Source organism: Lissotriton vulgaris, chromosome 7, assembly GCF_964263255.1.
Source record: "Lissotriton vulgaris chromosome 7, aLisVul1.2, whole genome shotgun sequence".
NCBI classification, from domain to species: domain Eukaryota; kingdom Metazoa; phylum Chordata; class Amphibia; order Caudata; family Salamandridae; genus Lissotriton; species Lissotriton vulgaris.
The window spans coordinates 1,636,173,471-1,636,192,661 of record NC_141695.1 but is presented as its reverse complement, the minus strand read 5'-3'; the positions used below and the strand labels follow the sequence as shown (position 1 = coordinate 1,636,192,661).

Sequence of the window (19,191 nt, the reverse complement as noted above, 5' to 3'; positions counted from 1 at the left end):
CAAATCCAATATGTTTTTAAATGAATAAAGACCCTCTCTCTTTGTCAGCCAGGGCTTGCTTTGTGAACATTGTGGTTTTGTTAAGTGATTTAAAATGTTTTCTTGTTATTTTCAGAGTCAATCTTGTCAGGAGATTGTGTTAACCGAGTAGATGCGATATGGAGAAATGGCCTCTAACTCGGAACAAGCATCTGCATGCAATAGGTCTCGCATTTATGGGAGTGTGAGCTACTGACATTGTAAATGACAATGCCTTTTTTATGTTTTGGTTTTTAAAACATAAATGAAAGGCATTGTCATTTACAATGCCATGGGCTTAAACTCTCGCAAATGTGAGACCTATTGCATTCCAAATGATTGAAGGCATCGCTGAGTTGTCCCCTATGGCCCCAGAGGAGCTCCTCATTTGCTACGAGTTAAATAAACAAGCAAGTGGTCAGAACTGTGCACAAAAGACCCTCCTGTAGTAAGAGAAACTAATTAAAGATAATAGTGCTCACAGACTCAAGAAGACGTACTGTGTAACAACCAAAGTAAAAGGGGCAGTCCTCATGGGAGGCTACAAATGAAGACAAGGCGGTACTAAGGAGGGACTAACAAGCCTAATGACCAATCAGAAGCCAGCATTTACGAAGGACTATGACACAAGCCAATGACAAATATGGGCGGAGAGTGGGCGGGGCTTCAAGTACTTACTCCAATATAGCATGGCTCGCAGAGCAGCACATTCGCTGACCAGGCTCGACCTAAAAACATTTTTGTGAGAAATCTGACCTATGGGTGGCTGTTTTGAGATGGAATCCCCAATCTAATGAGTGGAATGGAACACCTTGAAGCAACATCGCCTGTAGTGCGAAAAACTGTATCTACACAAAGTGTGTAAAACTGTAGAGGACAACCAGAGTTTAGGGGGGGGGGGGCTAGCGCCATATAATTTTAGACTGTCCGATCCTGTTGGATGGAATTTTAATTCAGATTTACATAGTATCTACATTGTTTTTAGTTTTAGTATGCTTAAAAATACATGCTATGTTGTGTTTTTATTTTTTACCTTTGGAGCGAGCAATAGTGATGACAAACAGATGAACCATATTGGCCAGGTTTGATTTCAGTAGCTAGGTCTGCCACCGTTTGACAGATGACAGATGTGAAACACTACTAGCACGAAAATGGAGGATTCGGACTGCGCAAGATTAAACAGCAACAGGATAATCGCTCAAACTGCTCTTTTTTTTACAAACAAATTTTATTGAGTTATACAACCACCTGATACATCACACCATATATCACTGTCATGATGCAAATGGTCAGTACAAATCAGTTAAATCTGTTAAATCTCTCGCAGTTCCCCCCTCAATTTCCTCAACTTCCCCATTCCTCCTCTCTCCCTCCCCTAGTCTCGCTCTCTCATCAGCTGGCAAATCCACACTTCACAGTGACAATTGGCCTATGTAATAAGACACCGGAAGGGACCGGCGGCACAGCATGCAGGGGGGTAGCCATACAGGGCCCTTGGCAAGCAGAAGGGGGGGCACTTGTAGTAGTTGCTCAAATCAGGGGGTCGGTGCTCCCTGGATGCCAGGGACACTGCCATGGATGGGGAATCCAGATTTCTCAAACATTCCACTAGTGCCTACCAGGCCCCAGTCACTTCCAGTAAGCCCCACCCTCTCTGGGCCTCCCAGAACAGGACCTCTCACTCCGCTCTCGAACTCCTTATGCCATACCATTGCTCGGGGTCCGCTGGTAGCTTTTAAATTTCTTGTACTTTTCCTCTTAGTGAGTATAAAGGCTAAGTCCTGAAACCTGGTAGTCACTTTAGTATTAGCAGTGTGTGAGAACCATCTCAGCAGGCAGTGTCCCAGGGATTTAGGGACCTCCTTTTGGGTAATGTCTGTGACTGTGATCTCTTCCCGGAAGGCCTCTATCAACGGGCAGTCCCAATGAGGGAATTCGGCCCCAATCCTCCCTTATCTCAGGCAAGTTGCCCCCGGCGGTATTAAAATACTTATTCACCCTCCCCGGGTGAGGTACGCCCTGTAGAAGACATAATAGTTAATCAATTTGAAGCAGGTGTTCCACAATATCTTGGGCACCTGGTCTACTACAGTCACCCAGTCGCCCTCAGGTATTGGATTTCCCAGGTCATCCTCCCATTGTGTCCGTAATATGTCCAGCGGTTGTAGCATGTCTTCTCTCATTGTCCTATATGAACAAGAAACCGCCTTAAAGGTGCCTGAAGATGTGACTATGTATGAGCAACTCTTATGGTGAGATGTTTCTGAGGAGCCCGCCCGCCAATGCTTTCTGATTGCTGCCGTCACCGCCCTGTGTAGCAAAAATGCACTTGGGGTAGGTCGAATTCCGAGCGCAACTCCTCAAAGGGGAGAAGTTCCCAGGCACAAAATAAATCTCACACTCGTGTTGCGCCTGCCGCCATCCCCTCGTCCGGACCCTTCCATTCCCACCGTGTAGTAATATGTGCAGTACACCTAGGGACATATCTGGTAAGTACGGAACTCGTGTACTTGTTTTATGTAAGCACCTGTTCCAGCAGCGCTGCAGCACCCTGAATTTGGTGGTGTCCCCAGCCGGGGACCAGCCAACCTTCAGGCTCACTTGGAATAGCTGTGGAAGCTCAGGGACTAGTTGATCCATCTTGTGTCCCAGGGCTGCTCTGCCTGCTAGCCACTGTGTAAGCCATTGCAGATGTGCCACTAGGTAATAAGTCTCTGACTCGGGGACCGGACTGCTAAGCCTACCTCGCTCACCAGGCACTGCAGTTTCATCACTCAAACTGCTCTTGTTTTCAAGCAGTAAGAACAGATTGGGAGAGAGTGCAAGGACCAATTTCTAGGCAATGGGATATAAGCAAGGACTATCCCTCAATCAGTATATTAAGGCAAGAAGCTGACTCTTAACTTAAAAATTGCTCAAATATACAACCATTAGTTAATCTATGTTCTTGACCGATGGATTTCAGAAAACCAAAGAAGGTACTCTAAACCTAGGAAAAACACAGACAGAAAGACATACAAATCAAAAAGTGACACCTATGACACTGCTATCAAGATACCAATTCTTTCTGACAATGAGTGAGAGACTGTCCTAGATTAAACCAAAACCTATGGAAAGTAACCAAATATCTCTTTTATTCTATGACGTGCGAGGGATAACCACGGTTTTAGGGAGGTTGTTTCATGCTCTTTATATTCCACTTTAAAATATATAGGGCAGCTGAAATGCTTCCACAGCTGAAAGGCAAAGTGAATTAATACCCTTGCGTGTTCATAAATCGTATAACATGTGTAGGAGGAAACAGCATGACCAATAATGTTATTCACACCATGAATTAGCCTCCAGCTGTCTCTGTGAGTACGTGAAATAATTGGATTGAAGATAGGGTTTCCGGAAAATTCCTCACCTCAAATCTTGCCCATTGTCGTCAGAAGACACATCGTCTATGTGTATCTGGTCGCACTCCTGAAAAACGCAAGAAGAACAATAAGGAGTTTAGTTTGAAGCTGTAGAACAGGGTCTCAGATGCCAAGGAGCGCTCGGAGGCAGATACTGCCGGAGAAACCCAAGCGAGATCCCCGTGCGCTGCCAATGTTCCCAGGCGCATTCTGGCAAATTTACTCATGATCTTACTTAGAAGTGGAGCAACTGATTTGGCAAGAAAATGAACAGAATTGTCTGAAGCAGGGGTGGCCAAGGTATTGTATACATGCATTACAGAAATTTATGAACAATAATAAAAAAATGCGTAATAAGGATAACAATCGCTCGGTTTAATCGATGATCGGTGCAAGTGTCTAACGGGATTGATCTATAAATCCCACATAATAGGATAACTATGCTTTTTTGACAAATTACTATTGATGTACACTTCTGTTTGCATTATATAGTTCACCCTCCTGTTATGTTTACTCAGAGTTTATAATGTAAAATACATATGAACATTTATCCAGTCCCCTGTTCTATATTAGGACATGCGCATGTGGAGAGCTCCACTGAAGGCAATATTGTGTCAGAGGATCAATAATTCCTAATATTAACCTTCTGCACCAACATTCCAATGTTTGTCTTTCTATTTCTCCCCATTAGGTTTAGAACATTGTACCCTTAGTCAATGGACCCTTCTACACCTAGGGCCCGATGTAGGTAAATCTACATTTACCACTTCATAAATACCGAATCATACCGAATCGGTATTTATGAAGTGGTAAATTAGAGGGGGGGAGATGTAGGTATTTCAGATTCGGTAAATACCGAATCTGTAAGATTCGGTATTTACCGATTCTGTAAATACCGATTCGGTATCCCCCATTGCTTCCTATGGGCCTTGAAGCCCATAGGAATCAATGGGCACTACCGAATCGGTAATTACCGATTCGGTAATAACCGATTTGTGCAAGGGTGCAGGGGGTGCCACTTTGACACCCTCTAGCACCCCAAAACAGGCATGTGAGCCATGTGGCACACAGACATGCCCTAAGGGCATGTCTGTCTGTCACATGGCATAGGTGTGCATGCACACATGTGCATGCACACCTGGATTCGGTATTTTAACACCCAATTGGATTGGGTGTTAAAATACCGAATCTGAAGGGCCTGTGGGACAGAAAGTAGTCCCACCTACATCCCAAATGTAAAAATCGGTAAAATTACCGATTCGGTATTTTTGCGATTCGGTAATTTTACCGAATCGGTAAAATACCGAATCGGACAAAAAAAGGTCCCCTACATCTCAGTAGGCCAAATACCGGTCGGAAACGGCCGAAATCGGCCGTTTCCGACCGGTATTTGGTACCTACATCGGGCCCTAAGTATTATAACTCTTCCGTCGCTGGCTATACCAGCTTTATAGTCTGCGTCTTGCACTTAAAAACACAGTATATTACACTTAAAGTCCTTCCAGATTTATAGTGGAGCGAGTAATCAAAATGATTATTCTGTGAATTGCTATTGCCCGGTCCAAGTGAGTTTAGGCCAATGCTTATTTTGAGCCAGTGGCTTCCGGTGCTCAGCACTGGTTCTATAGTTTCATGAGCATCAGTTTAGAACACACTAATTTCTGGTAGGGAGTGATTTGCTCTGAATCACGGGATGTTGAGCCGACACTGAGACTCAAACCCGGTTCCCCAGCTCTGAAGTCAGCAGCTCTGTCCATTACGCTACATCCCCTCACCGCTTCCTGGTTAGTAGTTGGCTCTGTTTTAGTCGGCACTAACAGGAGAAATGGGCTGGTGCAAGCTGCCTCCTGGCGAGAGCCTCAGCATTTTTATTTTTTTTACAAATTAACCACTAATGTAATCGAGTGAGCATAAATTTCAGACAGCATTCAAAGTAGTGCAGCCTGTGGTTACTGCATCTCCGATGTGTTACTTCCCATCAGCTACCGTGAAAATATAAACTTCAGTTTTACTACGAGCCTGCTGAAATTCGAAGGGACCTCATTTCAACTTCATGCTTTCAAGGTCGATGCACTGAGCTCTGCCAACCTCTGGTATCCACCATCACTTAGCAGTAACTCCACAAGGAACCTCCAAATCGGCCTCTCCCGTCTTTTCTCTTTAAGCCGCCTGGAAGACTCGGGGCTCTGTGCTGAGCACAGGCGTGCTGTAGAAAACAGAAAGCCACTGCAGCCCGGCCGCTCTTCCAAGAGATGCGCTGCTCCCAGGAGCTCTTAGGCACTAAATGAAATCCAGTCTGTATCCGCGCAGTTCCTTCCTCATTACATCCGCAAATAAACATCTTCCTCACAAACCCGGGCCTACAGGCCCCAAATCAGCACCAGACTGCTCTCACCTCTCGGCGGCGATTAAGAAAACACTCGCCATAGCCACAGGAAAGCCATAAAAAGCCACGGAGGGATAATATTGTTACAGCCCACTCCGTTTGGCTTGCGTTGTGCTTGGAGTTGTGTCAGCGGAATGGCATGCGTGGGGGAGGCCTGCTCTCCTCGTTGGCGAAAAAGCATTGTTCGCGGCCCTGAAGTGTGACAACAGAAGCTATCGCGTTTCTGATTTGATAAAATGGCGTGACGCGGGGTGAGACACTACCTCACTTCGGCCCCTAACCCCACACACGACCACCAGCCCACGCCCAGCCACACTAACCCCCAACCCGATCAGTTTACTGAAATGTTATCCTCTGCAGAGCAAGGATGGAAGCCATGTTTTACTTCTTGAGGGTAGGGCTATTTTGTTTAGGTCTGGCTTAGCGACAGCTTTACCTGCTTTGCCAACCATATGTAATAAAAAAAAAATCCTAAATAAAAACAATACACTCATACATAAAAGCACTTTGGGATAGCCCTCTTCATATCCACTGGTTTGTTCTAATGTCATTCATTGGAATAGGTGTGGCGCAGCTGACTCCGAAAGACTGCGGCTCACGGTTCGATCGCCGGCGGCAGGTTAGCCCAGCACCACGTGACTCTGGGCAATAGCTTGCTTAATCTCTCCGACGGTCCCCAGCGCCTTGACACCCTTAGGGGTAATTGTTTGTGCTTTACAAATACTTGTATTTATTCCCATTTTGCCTCTGCCCACCACAGAATATACGAAGGATCAATGAGTCGTCCCACTGCATACATCAGTGGCGGCTCCTCTGCTAAGGCGGAGGAGCATTGCCCCACTGTTCTCAGAGCAGTGCAAAACGTAAATGTTAATAACAGAAGTTATTATCATTTTATTTTTAGTGACTTCCAGCCAGGTACGGACGGGGCAGGGCTGAGTTCCTGTGACGTCATCTGAGGAGGGGTGACTGCTGCACCTTAAGTGCGCATGACCATTTGGCCGGCCGTCTTAGGCCGGCCAAATAGTCTTGCGCACTTTGCATGTTCTCCACCGGGCTGTAAAGCACAGCGTGGATGGAGAACATGCACATGCTGTAAGTCCCTGTCTGAGCGCTGAACCACGGAGCTCAGACCAATCAAAAGGCTGCTGTCATGGTGACCGCAGCGTCGTGATTGGCTTAGAGGAGCCTGGGAGCCAGCAGAACAGCGACGATGAAGAAGAGGCTGTGGCTGGTTACTGGCGATGAGCAGGTAAGCCTCTTTTTTTCTCTAACCCCCCTCTCCCCGCCCCCTTTACTTACAAGCCACCATTGGCAGTTGCTGATTCCTCTGGGCTATGAGTGAAGGCACTTTCCGGATCACATTCATCTTCAACTAAAAGGAAGAGCACTTCAGCACTTGGGCTTGTGGTCCAATACCAAATGCTTTTCCTTTCCATTTGTCCTTTCTAAACATTTTCAGTCACTCTTTGTTTTTCAGATATGTCTTCAGGTTACAGTGATTCAACGCTAATTTTACCTCTGTTGTGCAAAAAAGAACCATATTTTTCTTTGATGTGCATTAAAACTATAAAAGGGTTTTCGTCCCTGTTCTAAGTACATCTACTTGCTAGGAAGCACTGGTACTGTCCTACTAAAAGCATATGGATTAACTTTTCCAATTTTTGAAAATTCATATTTTTAATTGCGAAGCATATGGGTGCCATGCCTTTTTTGTTTCTGTGTCATAACTTTGCAATAAAAAATAAAATCAACCATTGCACCAAATTCAAAGGCCAGACCTCCTGGTTTCCCAATGCCAGTATGCAAATTTATCTTGAGGAATGTGCATTTTTTTGGTCTTCAGAGACCACAAACAAACACTCACATTAAAATTGAAGTCTGAAGTAGAGTTTTTTTGTATGAGATTTTGTTTTTTGGGTCTGGCAGAAGTTAACACCTTTCGGTGTACTAAAATTATATGACTAATATGCTTACATATAAGCGCTTTCAGCCAGCCCTTTCTATCCACTGACCTGTCATTGTGAAGTTTTCTTCAACCCACTACAACATGCAGCGCTGGGTAATATGTCAGCCTACTTGGCTGACCTATTTACAAGTCATGGCACTCTTCTCTTTTACAAGGAGTACATCCTCACACAGAGTAGCTCCCTTCAGTTCCAGGGGACTGACACAGTATTGTGTGATTTTCGAGACCAGGAATATTTTTGGCTTTTAATTACTGTTCTTTTTTCTTTTTAGATTGAGAAGCGCAACAGAAAAGAGCTGAAAAAAACATGACAAAAAAGGAACTGACCAAGCCAAAAGGCTGGAAGCTAAAACAGCTGGTTTGTTTTAACAGGGATGCATATTTTCAAAATTAGATATTTTTTCTCCTTTTATCATATCATCAAGGTTATTGTGCCTATATGGCACATATTGACCACTTTTTAATAAACTCTTTGCCATAAAACATGCACATTCTGCTAATGATGTGCTGTTTCTGCCCCTTTCTGCCCACCTAGCATCAATATTCTAGTGTTTGGCGCTATGTGATGCAGAGCCATTTAGAGCTGGTCTTGCATTATCCTTCTGCACAAAAAATACTTTTGAACACAAAAGTTAACCACTGCTGCTGTTTGCGCTGCTTTGCATGTTGTGTGCACCACATTTTTTTAGTAAATCTTGACCTCAGTTTATAAGCTCCAAATGTACTTTTTATTCTCTCAAAACCTCCCAAAGTTCAAAAGTGTCTGACCAGCCTCTCCCCCTGGCACTGATCCCATCCACACATTGTTTGGCTCTGACGAGGCAGCATTCTGCCTTATGGCCTGATTGGTATAATGCGCATAGGCGGGCTATTATTGTGCCGCCGCTGCCATCTGTTCTGCTAAGGCTCTGCCACCAGGGTAACCCCTCCCTGTTCTCCACAGGACAATAGGTTTAAGGAACAGGATAAACAGCATATCTTGTAAGCTGTCAGGCACAGTAATCGTTTCCACCATTCCTGAAGAGAGAGGGCCCGATTAGGAGTTTGTCGGACGGTTACTCCATCACAAACGTGATGGATAACCCATCCGCCGTATTACGACTTACATTATATTCAATGGAACATAATGGAATTCGTAATGGGGCGGATGGGATATCTGTCACATTTCTGATGGAGTAATCTGTCCGCCAAAGCCATATTCATGCCCAGGCTGAACTTAGTCGCTCCTAGCGACACTAATCACGACAAAGTGATATCATAGAACTACCTGCATATATATATCTGAAATAAGCATTGGCAAACCAATAGGTCTAGACTTAATATGCTAAAATATGCAGTGTTAACACTTTGAAATGGGATACACATGAAGGAGCTAGTAGAATTGGCAAGACAGCTTTAAAGTACTTAAATGCAAGCATTCCAATACAATACAATTATCTGAGAGATGCTTCTCTAGTGGGAGGAGCCAAGGCATGAGTGGCAAAGCTTCAAGCCAATGGCTGAAAGGGTCTCAGGACAAAGAAGGTGAGTGCTTGAAAGGGGTGAATCCAAAAGCCCACTTGAAGAATATTGTAAGAATAGGTCTTTTGATATCTTTGCTGACAAAATGTATAGCTGTGCAGACAAAATCCAGACCTAAAAATTCTAACAACACAGCAGGTGTCCACAGGGCATGAACTGAAGAAGTGTTCTAATGGGTGACTACAGACAAACACCTAAGCCCAAAGACTGCCCAAGGCGTGAAGAAAGAATTTTTCTCAAGTTGTATTTACATGAAAGCTTGCAGTGGTGGACATTTTTGAAAAACTAAAAATTAAAAGTGATGTCAGTGATTGGGCCCCTAATGTTCACGCCTACATGCAAAATCTGTACAGTGGTTAAATATAAAAAAAGACAATTTAAAGAGATGTTAACAGCGAGTTCAAAGTAAAAAAAAAAAAAAATATATATATATATATATATATATATATATATATATATATATATATATATATATATATATATATATATATATAAGATACACACACACACCAGCACACACACATACACCCCTCACTGAGCTACCCCGTTGTATTATTCAGGCACAGTATTAATATGTAGGCTTTCTTGGCGGTATTAATAATAAACAAATGGGGGTCCCTTGCAGAACTGGATTCGGGCCAGGTGATCCCAGGCCACCGTGCACGTATCCTGTGGCCACGCCAGCACTATGGCGGCAGTGTGTTGCTTTTCCCGCTTGCTGTTAATGCACGGTACACTTGCTCAACATTCTCACGCTTTTTTTTCATTTTTTATTGGCCCACATCTTCTGCTGCTGCTGGAAATCCGATTTCCAGAGTTTCAGCAACATCAGCCCACACATTTGTCTGCGCAGCTTCCCCCCTTCAGTGCGCAGGTACTTGGCATGGCGGCGCGTCTGTGGGGCAGCTGTCTGGGCTGTTTCTTTAATGTATTCCATCCTTTAACATCAGAAATTCGCTCTTTTTTTGGGGCGTCGCCCACGTGCACTGCAGTGATGTACTGAGTGTCGATGTTGTTCCATTTTAACAGTAAATCAGCACCCCAATCAGCCAGGTGCACGTATTTCCAATCACAATTGTTATATTTTTCAGATGTAATTTTAATTTATGCCATTCGAGTCTAGCGCATTCAAACTTTCAATCCGGAAAATGTCTAATCTACCATCTGGTAACCGCAAGAAAGCATTTAGTGTTAGCTGGACAACTCTGTTTGTTCTTACGGTACTACTTGTAATCATCAGGGCGGGTCCAAAGCTGTATTATTTTGAGGGTCTGTTCAGTAACTGTTTTGTAAGGGAGTGTAAAGAATGACATTGATTTGGGGTATTAGAGATATTTAAGTCCTATTGTCCACCCGCAGTGGGCAATGATGGCCTGTTAATTACTCCTCCTGTAGTTATGGACCTCAGCTTCAGGGCAACAAGCATAATAAATGGGTGAAATAAGTAATTAACAGCTATTACTGCCCTGCAGGTAAGGGAAATTAAGCTATTAGCACACTTTTCCCAAACTAGGGAGCATTGCAGGACCCCCCCGCCACCCCCACCCCCTTTCTCCTGTGGCGCTCACTCACCCTTCAGCTTCAGCATCGCCTGTTCACAGATGGCTGATCGAACTCCCCTTCTTGCTTTTGCTACGTTTATTTAAGTTTTTTCAATTTGTTTTTTACCTGGTTGGTTTTCCCATTAGCAAAGGAAGAGGGAGGAGCCCAGATCACTGTCCGTGAATCGGCGGTGCTTGAATAAAAGGTACAGCAAAAGAATGGAGGTGTTTATTATTTTCAATCAATCAGGTGAGAGGTCACTCGTGCTCTGGTAGAACTCCCTGTTTGACTACAGCATGGACGTTGGCAACTAGACAGAGAAAGAACGCTCCCCTCACTGGCTTGTAAAATTAAATATAGCCTCCAAAGGGAGTAATCTGATTGGTTGGCCATCGAACAATGGTACTCGGGGCGCTCATGCAAACTAACAGCACCAGAGGTATAGTTCTTGTTGCTCCGGCTCAGATCAGTGAGCGCGCTACTAGAGAAATGGAATATGCAGTAAAAATGAACGGTTCATGATTGTATGGAAAGAGGGGGAGGGTTTTGAGAAAACAACTATGAAAAAGCAGGCCTAAAAGAGTACAAAAACAGCCAGTCTTGATAGTGTGTGAAATATATACACCAAGACATAAAAAATGTTTTTCTGAACCTTAGTCACACAGCCCAAATATTGCCTGGTGAGCTTTCGCCACAGACCCTATGCTTGTGTTGGAGCGTGCTACATAAACTGGCACTGTATCAATATGTTACTTCTGTACGCTCATTGTAATGTCTACTTCGCTTACTAGCCAAAATAGTTTTTTTATTATGGTCATACAGAACAGAACATTAACCCCTTCACTGCGGCGGCTATTCCTAGGGGCTAAGGGGGCGGGGCGGAAGAGCAGCGGGCGCATGCTGGTGACGGAACAGCTCCGTCACCAGCGTCGGTTGCGCTTTGCTTATGACGGAGCGGTTCCGTCATGGCCCCGCCCGCTCAATAGAACACTCAGCGCAGGCGCGGAATTCGCGCCGCGCATGAGCGGCCCATGACGGAACCGCTCCGTCATCAGCACAGCGCCATCGCAGCTGATGACGGAGCGGTTCCGTCATCAGCATACAAGGGGTTAAAAGAGCTAAAGACATTCAAGCTAGGCGCACTTCTCCTCCATGACTTCTTCTAACCACTGTTTACACCTGCAGTCTTGGATTTTTTCATAACTTGTTTGGCTTGTACACACACGCGGCACAAATATTTTACCTACAAAATCAACACAAGCCAGAGGCATAATAAGTAATCAACATAGCACCAAAAAGTGGCGAAGCTGCATCTCAAAGTGTCTGGCTGATTGTATTATGCCCTCGCTGGATTGATTGAAATGACTTCAGGAATTGCTTGTGTGGGAAAAGAAATATACATTGCTAGCACAGACCTATAAAAGTGATGCATGGGATTGTTCTTGAAAGAAAAAATATTTTGTAGGCATCATTAAGTTAATTAAGTTTGCTAGCAAGTTTTCACAGAGATACCCATATAACATACTTGGGTCCATATTGTAAAATATAGATGACTACGCAATGCTGGACTGTACCAGTGCCTCAGGAGACCTTGGGGCCATCGGTCACAATCTTGCAAAGTCAGATATGCCCTCCCTGGTATATGTTTCTGCACCAGTAAAAAAGTCTTTACTATCACCTTCTGTGCTGTTGCTCTGTGATCAGAGGCTTCACCATCACATCAAAATGTCACAATGTGGCAATGTATTGGAGTGAGAGGGACAGGCGTGGAGCTTCTTGAATCGAGGTACTCTCAAAGACGGCCTACACTGAACTTCTCAGGGAGCACCATTTAAGGTTTACAGGATATCCTTGAGATAGATTTACATACAAGGAATCTATATGGGATTACACTTTATTATCTGGTAATCCTAAAAATCAGGCATCACTTTGGCCTTGTAGACCAATTCTGGATAATCTATTCAAGAGATTATAGGTGAAACTCCATCTCTTACAGATTTTTGCTTAATGCAGAGTGACCAGATCCTTCCAGGTTATTAAGGACATGGTTTCCTTTCCTGGGCCCATATTATAGATAGAGTACATTGTGCTGGTCTGTGCTGCAGCATGCCTTTAGCTTGGTTCGCTGGGCACAGACCTGGTTAGCGCACCCTATGGCAATATTTGCAGTGTATCCATTACAAGCATGAACCTGTACCTGCCCTTAGTAAAAGACAGAACAGCTATTTTACGATGCCGGTCTACCTTTATCTGCAGGCGGCAACCTGGCCCATGTTTTCAAGAGGGTCAGAGATCCCCTTGTAAGCGTGTGCAATGACTGGTTGTCCCTGCCTTTAGAGCGATGTCTGGTGGTTAAATGAGACCTCTTCTCCCCCTTTCAAGGGCACCTCAATGAGGCACAACAGTCAATGTCCAGTGTCTGTAATATATTGCTGGTGAGGAGGAACAGTATTACCTTATTTTTATCGGCCACACCACCAATGCAAAATAGGGAACACTTTCTTGTGACTGTGGTGGTCGCATGTGTACCACTGGCGCAAACTCTATTATAGACGGGGCAGAGCAAGCATCGGTGGCCACTTCTGTAAAATTAATGTACCCAAGGAGGGCAAAGTGCAGAGGAACATGCCGGTTGCACCATTGGTCCACTTTTGATAATAGGGTGCATGGACTTTTGAGTGATACCCTAGTGCATTCTGGGAGTTGTGGTCTCGTATTGCTTAAATTTAAGTAATCCAACTAACCCATCTGAAATCAATTATTTGGAAAGGCTCAGGATGGGAGACAGTTGTCCATAATGACCTGAAGTGTTGAGAACAAAATTAGACAAAAGACAGCTGAGTGCGTTACTGGGTCAAAGGCAAAGATAAACGTGTGACTGGAGGGGCGGAAGGGTTCTGAGACCAGAAGCGATATGCGACTTTGGTGTGATGTAGTTGTTCTTTAAAGTTGTGTGTCTTCAGCTCTTTCCTAATTTGAGACTGAATGAACTTTGTGGTGGTGATATGTAGGATTAGGGTGGATTCAAGAGCTTTAGTGAATCCAAAAATGCTGGATGGGCGGATCCCAATGTTCATGCACGCAGTGGTTGGTGGAATGGAATGTCAGCTGCAGGGTGAAACACTGGGTTATCTTGGCACAGATCTGTGAGTGCTAGGTAGAGGACTTCGAAATGTGTTCATTAGGAAACATGATGCTAATGCAGGTGTGTAAATAATGAAAGGACATATCTGAAACACAGAGTACAAATCAGGACAACGACCAACACCCACGCTTTAAGCATAAAGCTGCTCGGAACAAACTATAGAAAATAGGTTAGGCCTGGACAACAAATCAAAAAATATATAAAGCCATCTCCATTACCAGTGAACAAGTATTTTTGTGTGGTAATACTTCCTGCGGAAATACTGATACTGCAGTGTGCGGAGCTCCCCCAGTCAGGATCGCCAGCCAGTTTCTAATTGAGGAGGTTTGAAGGAGGCGTAAAATGTAGTATTGACGTTTGCACAACCCATAACTGCATGATATGCCTCTTTTCTACCCCTTTTCTTCATGCATATTTCACTATGTATGGGTTCCCATGGTCAAATTGGCAACGTAAAAACAACTTGGGAGTTTGAAAAATCTGCATGCATTCACATTCATTTTGCTATTCAATAGTTCCTCAGTAACATTTTTATCAGCAAGCTAATGGATTTCGAGACAATATACATACATTTCTTTGGGGAATTGAGGGGAAAATAATTTCAAATGTATTCTCTGCCTAGGGAAGTCTGCTTTGCTATTGTCTTCTCTCATGTATATCACCGTAGCCAATAAATTGACAAATTTTGTTACAAACTTAATTGAAAATCCAGTTCCAGTAAATACATTTGCATTTGCTTGATATGCCACTTGAAATAGACAATTCCTTCTTATTTCAATATTTGATTACATCTCTATAATTTTCATATTTCTTTTTGTCTTTATTCAAAATTGCTTTTATGCTCGTTCTGAGGTGGCTGGGGATATTGGGTGGTAAAAACCTTTAGAAGGAATGAAGTTAATGCGTAGTTACAATATTACTCTAGATGATTTAATTGCCTGATTCTCCCATTTTTGGCATGAAGAACAAGGTGTGGTTTTGTTTTTTAGCTACTGCTAAACTACATTTCCCTTTTTCTGACCTGTTTACCTACGCAGCTTCCTCCATGTAATAACGAGAGAGATTTGCACAGGTAAAACCCCGCGACTGTGCGCAATTTCCTCCCGATATGAAATAAGAAATCAGGCACAAATACAGTTTCTGTCTCATTCCAGATTTATTGGGGGTTTTGAATGAGCTGGTAAGACATGTTCTATGAGAAAAAGGTAGAGAAAAATGTATTATTATAGACTCAAAGGCATCCAACTGTTTTGTGAAATATATTACATGTTCACTGGCTTCATGTTGGAATGTTTTTTTGAGATCAATAGGGTACAATGATGAGATTGAACAATAACATCAATCTTTTGCTTGCAGGGTGTTGAATATAGGGCATTACAAAATTGATTAAAGTTGCGTAATTTGCAAACTGCGGAAAACAAAATAAAAATTAAATAAAAGGCTCACGGATGGATGTTCAAATCACCAAGAAAGACAAAGTTAGCCAATTTGTTTGTTAGGTGTTTGCACATCTTGTTAGTTAAGATTTCCCATTAATGACACTACTTACACTAAGCACATCGCGTAAACTTGCCTGGTTCCAGCGTCGCATTGTCATACAGATAGCTGGTACAGCCGAGTAGAACATCCTATACTGCTTTATCGGCTCGTTTAAAATTGCATTTAGTTGTGTGCTTTGGTTAAGAGACAAACTGTCTCTTGTCTTGACAGCAAATTGCCTGTATTTTCCTATCTCGCTACAATGTGGTCCAAATTATCAATGGTGTGTTTTAAATAAATGTCGAACTTTTACTGCCAGCTTTTTCCAATTACTACCCATGCCAAGAAGAAGTTCTCTTTGTGGCTTCTCTTGCCAGTAAATGCATTTTCTCATTTTTTAACTATGTGTTCGAAGTTGTCTTTGATGTGTTTTGCATTATCATTCGGCCTAACTAAAAACACAAATTCACCCCGATTGCTATTGCTGGAGGTTTTCACCAAAAGTCTCTCATCTTGAGGTTTGTGGGCTTCACGCGGGATCAACGGTGATGCTAAACAGATGTTTACACTGTTGTTTACATTGGGATATTAAACATATTTTATTTCTCTGTGCACGTTGACAATTCGAAGGCATTTTGCGTTGTCATACGGTTATTTCCTGCTACAGTTTGACATTTTTGGTCGCCAACGCCTCACTCGTTGGTGAACCATGGGAAATACGTTTTTGGGTAACCAAAATTTAAATAGTAGAAGTAATGGGACACAATGGAGCAGGTCTAGCAGGTAGAGGGAGGGCATGAACCCTGGATGTAGTATTTCCACACTACCTTTCCCTAGACAACAACAGCAACATGTACAGTAAGTCAACCAGTTACACTAGGAGATAAGCCTGCCTCACACTTTGACCAGATTCTTAATCCATTTAATACAGCGGTAATTCTGCCGCGGTGCGGGCGTTCCATTGCGCGGGCGGTGCCGCGTCGGCCAACAGACGTGCGCAGCACTACCCAGGTAGTGCTCGCGACGGCCATTGGTCGACGAACGCACGCAAGGGGTTAAGTGACGTTAGCTGTAAATCTAAAGTCATATGCATCACCACCCCTTCCTTTCCAAGTGACTTTCACGAAGTGTAACTCAGGACTAGGTATTACTGCAAAGAATCTGCCTGGTCTTATGTACTTTCCCCAAAATATCACTACAGTAAAGGGCATGTTTATGAAGGCCTGCGTCACTTTTGCACTGCCGTTCCGTCACTTTTAGTGACGCATCATTGGCGTTAATAATGCACCATATTTACGAAGCGACGCATCAAGGCAGATGCGTCACTTCGTAAAACCCAGTGCTACATTATACCTGAGTCAGTTATAATTTATGCAGGGTGGGCATTCGCCCGCAAAAAAAGGGTCGTAGGAGTGGTGCAGTGAATGAGATTTCGCTGCACAACTCTAGGACGCCAATATGTCAAAACTTTACGCCTGCCTCATGGCAGGCGTAAGGGTGACACAGGCCCTTTCACATGGATATACATGTGCCAACAGGTAACATGCTTTCCTTATAGTGGAAGAGAGCTAAAGGCTGAAGTGTACCGACTCGAATTCCACATTAGTGGCAGCCCGTGCAGGTAAGTGGGGTGGGGGCAAGGCAGGTTTGGGGGGGGGGGGGGGTGGAAGTGACAAACGATGGAATAGGGAAAATAAAATGAATAAAACCACCTATCTTCGTTCGCCGCACTGGCAATGCGGCTAGCGCAAGGTATGTTTTATTTATTTTATTTTCACAATTCCGTCGTTTGTCACTTCCACCCCCACCCTGCCCCACCGCACTAACCTCCACGAGTCACGACTGTGGCTCACGCTGTGGTGGGTAGAAGCAAAGTGTGATTAACATGTCCACAGACCAAATAACGATGATGGCTGACCCAAGACCCCGCTACCTATCTATGTCGTTATTATTTATAAATGTGCTTGATTGCAGTAATCTGATCAAACAGCTAAATTGGTTTGTAGACCAGACCTAAAAATCCAGCGACTGTTTTCATCTAGCCCTTCCATCCATGATAGATGCTCAGTGTGCAATGAGAGTTTATGGTACCTGTCACACACCTCTGCAATAAATAAATAAATACATACATGAATAAATAAATATTCGACTAAATCATTGCCTCACATTACGGTTTAAAGTTCAAAGAGACAATCAATTTGGACTAGAAAACACAAGTAGACAGCAAGCCTCCCAACATGAAGAAATAAAAGTTCTTGTGGTAAGTGCCAGACGACCTCGCGACCACATTCAGCCGTACCCTACCGATCGCTCATAATCATGGCAGACCTCCGAGAGTCCCAGATAACTTAACTTAATAAACTAATTAAATAGCAAATTTAGAAAGGAGGACATGATGTTCTCCTTATTAGATTAGTGGAATTGCAAGATGACATCAATTTGACTTTAAAGGGCCTTGTGTGAGCTGGGGAGTACAGAAGATAATCACGGTATGGTCTGCTTTTAATAAACCATCACTGGTCATTGTTAATGACTTCTTGTGTTCAGCAGCAAATGTTTCATGGTAGGTAGAATGCAAAAAAAGCATGCCCTCCAAACCAGATGCAGGTAATTAAGTAATAAGATTGTAAGCCAAATAAGCAGCTACATACCTCCAGGTCATTAAAGAACAGATGGGAGTCTGCCAAGTTGAAGATCATTTCTTCCATCATAAGGCCGACACGCACTGATGTAGTGGTATCCTGTTTTAAATGAAAATAAAGTGTAAATGTGAGGTATATTCATCTCTTCTCCGTCTCACTTGTAGGAAAATAATTTTCAACACAAATAGAAAAATGTCCACATGCTGCTCACTTAACATTAACAAACTTTAAAGAAAACAAAAGAGTCTCAACTGTTTTTTTACATAAAAATGATGAGATGCGAGCTATCCTTGATTGGCTGACGTAATGCCTGCATATTAAACAGTGACGTGTCATGGGCCCTTGAGAAGGTAATGCCCCCCTTGCCACTGTCTAAACTGTGAAATATAGCAACAATCAGTGTCCAGTGGGTCCCTCAGGCCTCTGGACCCCGGTGCCACTGCACCTGTTGAACCAAAGGAAGCCATGCCTCTGATATTTATTATGCAGTGAAAGGAGCAGTCAGTAAAAATATAATAAGCTGCTTGGATGGCAGAGATGCAACCAACCCCTTCCAACACTGAATAATCTTTAACAGCCAATCAACCTTTAATCGACTCAAGAAAAAAGGACATTGTTATGATAACTTGCTGTACCCATGTTTCCCATGTAATCCTCTTTTTGTGCCACTTGGCATCTCTGAAAAACTTGTTACTCACATCTTTTATGGACAAGGCTGTGCTTCAGTCTACTAGCAAGGGTACTTCCAGAGCCTCGTCACCTCGTATTACTGAGTGTTTTGGTCACACCTTTATGAAAATAACAACAGCTTAGCCTCACTAGCCTCTCAACCATGTGTGGGGCATGTGGTTAGTTCTAGGAAGTACTTTTAAAAGTGACAGTTTTTCCATAGTCCCTCCCAATTTTCTACCTGCTGCATTTCCTCTTTATTTCTGACCACCGATTGGCTATTCCAGTTCTAGACTTCAGAGCTGACCTTCAGTTGCCTGGAATCTGGTGAAGCTCAGGGTATCCTTGTCAGAGACCTCAGTGAATACCCGATTTGCATGTTCATCCTTATCTGCTCACTGAGGCTCTGCAAGCCTTGCTAC

General features: G+C 43.5%; 1 protein-coding gene across 2 annotated transcripts in view; it reads right to left on the bottom strand.

Annotated features, from left to right (window-relative positions):
- The window catches only part of EYA2 (EYA transcriptional coactivator and phosphatase 2), a 284,272-nt gene that overhangs the window by 21,024 nt on the left and 244,057 nt on the right, over nt 1-19,191 (bottom strand). For both annotated transcript variants that reach the window (XM_086932597.1, XM_086932598.1), the window contains exons 10-11: nt 18,110-18,199; nt 3,425-3,483 (exon numbers count right to left, since the gene is read on the bottom strand). In XM_086932597.1, coding sequence (XP_086788723.1) covers nt 3,425-3,483; nt 18,110-18,199 — 149 coding nt within the window. The remainder of the gene's footprint in view (nt 1-3,424; nt 3,484-18,109; nt 18,200-19,191) is intronic.